This window comes from Eurytemora carolleeae, unplaced genomic scaffold, assembly GCF_000591075.1.
Source record: "Eurytemora carolleeae unplaced genomic scaffold, Eaff_2.0 scaffold2272, whole genome shotgun sequence".
In the NCBI taxonomy this organism is placed as follows: Eukaryota; Metazoa; Arthropoda; class Copepoda; order Calanoida; family Temoridae; genus Eurytemora; species Eurytemora carolleeae.
Genome location: NW_019398327.1, coordinates 16,127 through 20,659, shown reverse-complemented (window position 1 = coordinate 20,659; position 4,533 = coordinate 16,127). Strand labels below are relative to the sequence as shown.

The 4,533-nt window shown below is 34.2% G+C and overlaps 1 protein-coding gene across 1 annotated transcript in view; it reads left to right on the top strand.

Annotated features, from left to right (window-relative positions):
- Window positions 1-916: 916 nt before the first annotated feature.
- LOC111717230 (uncharacterized) overlaps window positions 917-4,533 on the top strand; it is a gene marked incomplete at both ends in the record, with an annotated part of 19,707 nt that continues 16,090 nt past the window's right edge. The window contains 5 exon segments of the mRNA XM_023492742.1: window positions 917-966; window positions 1,346-1,447; window positions 1,992-2,096; window positions 3,363-3,423; window positions 3,674-3,816. Of these exon segments, the coding sequence (XP_023348510.1) occupies window positions 917-966; window positions 1,346-1,447; window positions 1,992-2,096; window positions 3,363-3,423; window positions 3,674-3,816 (461 nt within the window).

Below are 4,533 nucleotides of genomic sequence, written 5' to 3'. Positions count from 1 at the left end.
GAACGATTTTAGACCCCCTCCCGGCCCCCCCCCCTCCTATCAATTTTGTACATAACCACTTATTTTTCAGCAAATTTATTATTATTTATTTCTTATTATTTAGGGTTAGGTTAGGTTAAGACACTTTCTGGGCCGAGCGCTGCGGCTAGGACAGGCTAGGGGGATGAGCGCTGCGGCCACAGGTTAGGTTAAGTTAAGACACTTCCTGTCAGACCCATGTACAAAATTGATAGGAGGGGGGGCTGGGGGGGGGGTCCAAAAATCGTTCTCTAGTAATATACCAATACATGGAAATAATTGGTCATGTGGTCGCAGTACCTGGCCCCCTAGCCTGTCATAGCCGCGGCGCTTGACCCCCTAGCCGGAGCACTCGGCACCCTAGCCGCAGCGCTCGGGCCAGAAATTGGCTTGACTTTACCTATTTTCTAAAATAATACTAAAAAATTAACGATAATTTTACCGAAAATTACTTGGTCATTATATATTGATCGTATACTAGGACGGATTTTAAACTTTTACATTCACAATGTTACGCATTTATTGTGAGGGTTAAAAGTGAGAAGGTAAACTCCAAGAGAACGATTTTTGGACCCCCCGCCCCTCTTATCAATTTTTTACATGAATCTCATATGTAACACATGGATACAATGGGTCATGTGCCGCAGCGCCCGGCCCCCTAGACGCAGCACTCGACCCCCTGGCCTTCCAAGCCGCTTTGTTCGGCCCAGCAATTTTCTTCACATGATCTAACCCGAAGATAATATAAAATAAATATTAGTAATTTTTCTGATAAAAAGTGGTCATGTACAAAATTGATAGGATGGGGGGGGGGGGGGGTGGGGGGGGTCCAAAAATCGTATACTAGGAAACTACCNCCCCCCCCTAACGATTTTACTACCCATTCGATTATTACTAGAAAGAGCTAGGAGAGGATGGATGGAGATGTCAAGATAATGATTGCATTAGGTAACTATAGTTAATATATGTACTAATTGATGGATTCCATCAATGTACTAGTGAACTGTTCAGTATGTACTGGGTCTGTGATGAACTCCATCAATGTACTAGTGAACTGTTTAGTATGTAATGGGTCTGTGATGGATTCCATCATGTACTAGTGAACTTTTAGTATGTACTGTGTCTGAGATAAACTCCATCAATATGCTAGTAATGGGTCTGTGATGAACTCCATCAATTCACTATGCATTAGGTCTGTGATGGATTCCATCAATATTTAATTTGTAAACTGTTTTGTATGTGATGGACTCCATCAATGCACTAGTGAACTGTTTAGCATGGGTTGGGTATGTGATGGATTCCATCAATGTACTAATGATCTGTTTAGTATGTACTGGGTCTGTGATGGATTCCATCAATGCACTGATGACTCTGATGAGGGAATGGAAGCCGGGCAAGGTTGCAACCTTTACCCAGACTCTGAATGTCGGTACGTATTTATGTAGTAAATTATGCTATTACTACCAAATAAACTGAAGCTAGAAACAATTTTGTTGTAATTCTTAAATGTGCATGTCTAAGGCTACACAAATGTATAATTAAGTAGGGTAAATCAAAGATAGAGAATCTTTGGGTAAACCTAAAGGCGAAAGCAATGCGACACTTTAAAGTTGGCTCAGTGTGGAAAATTGAAACCAAACTTAAAAGCTGTCTGGATCTATTGTTTCCAGCTCATGAGTAATTCTTTGAGTGTTCCTAACTTATATTAACTATAACACATTTCCAAATTATTTTATTTAAAATTATTATGCAATATACTTGAATTACCATTATAAAGGTTTTAGTTAAAACTTAAAATTTGTGTTTTGAGCGCAAAAACTTTTTCTAATGTTTTGGTAAATGTGCAGATTTTTTCATCAAGATTATATTTAATGTAGAGGACAGGAGTAGATGTAACCTTAAGATCGTCGTAAATAAATAATTTATGTCGTCTTGAGAGTCTTATTCTATTGAATTGGAATACTTTTCTGTAGATCGTTCCATGGTTTTGAGCACTTTTACTGTGAGAGGACCGGAGACTGTTTTAGTAAACTTGAAGATGCAGTCGTCTGTAACTCATCTCTAGGCCCAGCTAACAGGTTAAGTTTCTTCTAAAAATAATTTGATTTACCCAATTCAGCTAAAAATATCTGGGAGAAAAAATAATTTTCTAAAAGGTGGGGGGGGGGTGATTGTTTTGAAAATATTCACTCCTGATTTCTGAACAACTGTGAACAAGTGCTTGAAGCCTCAGTTTTAGTTATCCCTGTACAGTGTACAACCACTAAAAGATTTTGTTTATCCCCAATCTCACCCTATCGAAAATAACTTTTTTTTAATTTAACTCACTGACTTCAGAATTATATATGATTTTCAGGTGGGAAATCATATTTTTTTGTAAAAAGTTATTAAAACGGGGGGTTAAATTTTTCCCCGGGAGGGTATAGATTCTTTAAAATATAAACCCCTGCTATGAATTCAGATTATAGAAAAATTAACTTTAAAACAAATAATTTATATTGTTTACGACCCTTGCTCTTTTACTTTGTTTATATTAAACTAAGTGAAATATTACGTTTATATCAAACTGAGTAAAATATTATGTCAGTCCTTAATTCTCACAAAATTATCGTTTTCTGTAGGAAACCATGAAGCTTTAGACTAAATCTTTTTTACACAATTATAATGATTATTTGAATTCAGCTTTTTTCGTATTTAGTTCTTTCCTCAGTATAATCTACTCCAAATAGAAGAAAAATAAATATTCAGTTATGTTATTGAATAATTTTGTAAATGTGTACGTTAATGTTTAGATAATCTATATATTTCTTTAATCCTTATATCCTTATATCTTTGCAATCTGATGTAGACCTTTTTATTTCAAAATAAGAAATTGGCCGGATCTAATAGTCACATTTTGAAATATAAATGTTTTACTATTGTTTCACCCAATGAGATTGCTAAGATATATGGACTAGCGTTTTATACCTATTTCAAAACAAGGGAATTGAGTTTTTGTCGCAAATTCTGGCTTTCTAATCTCTAGATCATTGAAGCCCGATGTCATAAACCTTAATATTTCAAACTATAAATTCTGTCAGATTAACTAGTCAAAGTTTGAAATCGCAAAGGTCTACATCATCAAGTTGCAAAGATATAGAGATTATAAAATTTGAGTTTGTGGCAAAGACTCAATTTCTTTGGAATGTTAAAGAAAAATCTTAATGTTTTAATGTTTTTTAAAAGTAAAAGTATAGTGCAATTTTTTTCCTCAAATTCATATATCCTGAAACATTAGTTTCTCCATGAAAATGATGCTTTTTTAAAATAATGTGGTTTAATTACATACTATTTTGATTGCTCAGAGGTTGTGAGAAGAGAAATGAATGGAAATGTAAGGATGGAAGATGTATAGATAAAACCAAGGTATTATTCTGTTTAGATCTACAGATTGGACAACTGTTTAGTGTATACTAGTGTTGATCTATCTAATATGTTCATTACAAAAAAATTTGATTCAAAAATGAAAATAATTTTAATATGGAGAGAGATGATTTTTGCCTAAAAGCTTCGTCTTGAAAAGTTCTTATACCTTCTTCAATTCATTGTGTTTATTTTTTGACATACTGCCCATATTTCCTCTGACTCAATCTGTTTCAATGATTTATACTTACAGGTTTGTGACAGATTTGAGCACTGTGATGATGGTAGTGATGAGAATGATGCTGGATGTTTCACTGATCTAGATCAAGTAGATCACACTCAACTTTGTGACAGCCAACACTGTTCTCCGAATTCTAAACAGTGTCACAACTTCAGGTAATACAACAGCTGAGAACTTTTGAATTGACGGAACGCGCTCAGCTCGTTCTTTTCATTGGTTGTGAGGTTAGCCTGAACAGTTTCTATGTCAAAGACCTGAGATTTTACCAATGAGAGGTTCGAGAATTGTGATGCTCGACCAATCATAAGGTCGGATAATATAAGATATAAGTAAAATGAATGAATGAAGTCGGATAAGTAAAATGAAGCTCTAGATTGATTTAGTTAATTTTAATTAATTATGCTTCCAGGGCGATCTTTGATTTTAACTTTTAATTTATGCTCTTCTTTCAATTTGTTTCGTGGATTTTGAAAAATCATAATATTCAGGGTGGCCAAAATGTACGGATTGTACGGATTGATTTTTTTTTAACCCTAAAATTGTACGGATTGTACGGATTGTACGGATTTGTTTTCAAATTGTACGGATTGTACAGATTTTATCCTGGAAAATACACCGTTTTTTTAAATTTTCACTCATTTCAGCAAATTTTTCATGAAAATAAAAAAAAATTCTCGTCAAAATGAAGTTAGTTTAACTTATTTTCTGCATTCTAAATAATATTAGATTGATTAATGTTTCAATTGACAATCAAAATTCATTCATAATTTTCGAGATATGTCCAAGAAGTGTTTATTTGAGAATATGTTCCATAAGTACTTATTTGATTGCTTATTCAAGAAGATGTTCCAGTATCCTGTACCCAGTATCCT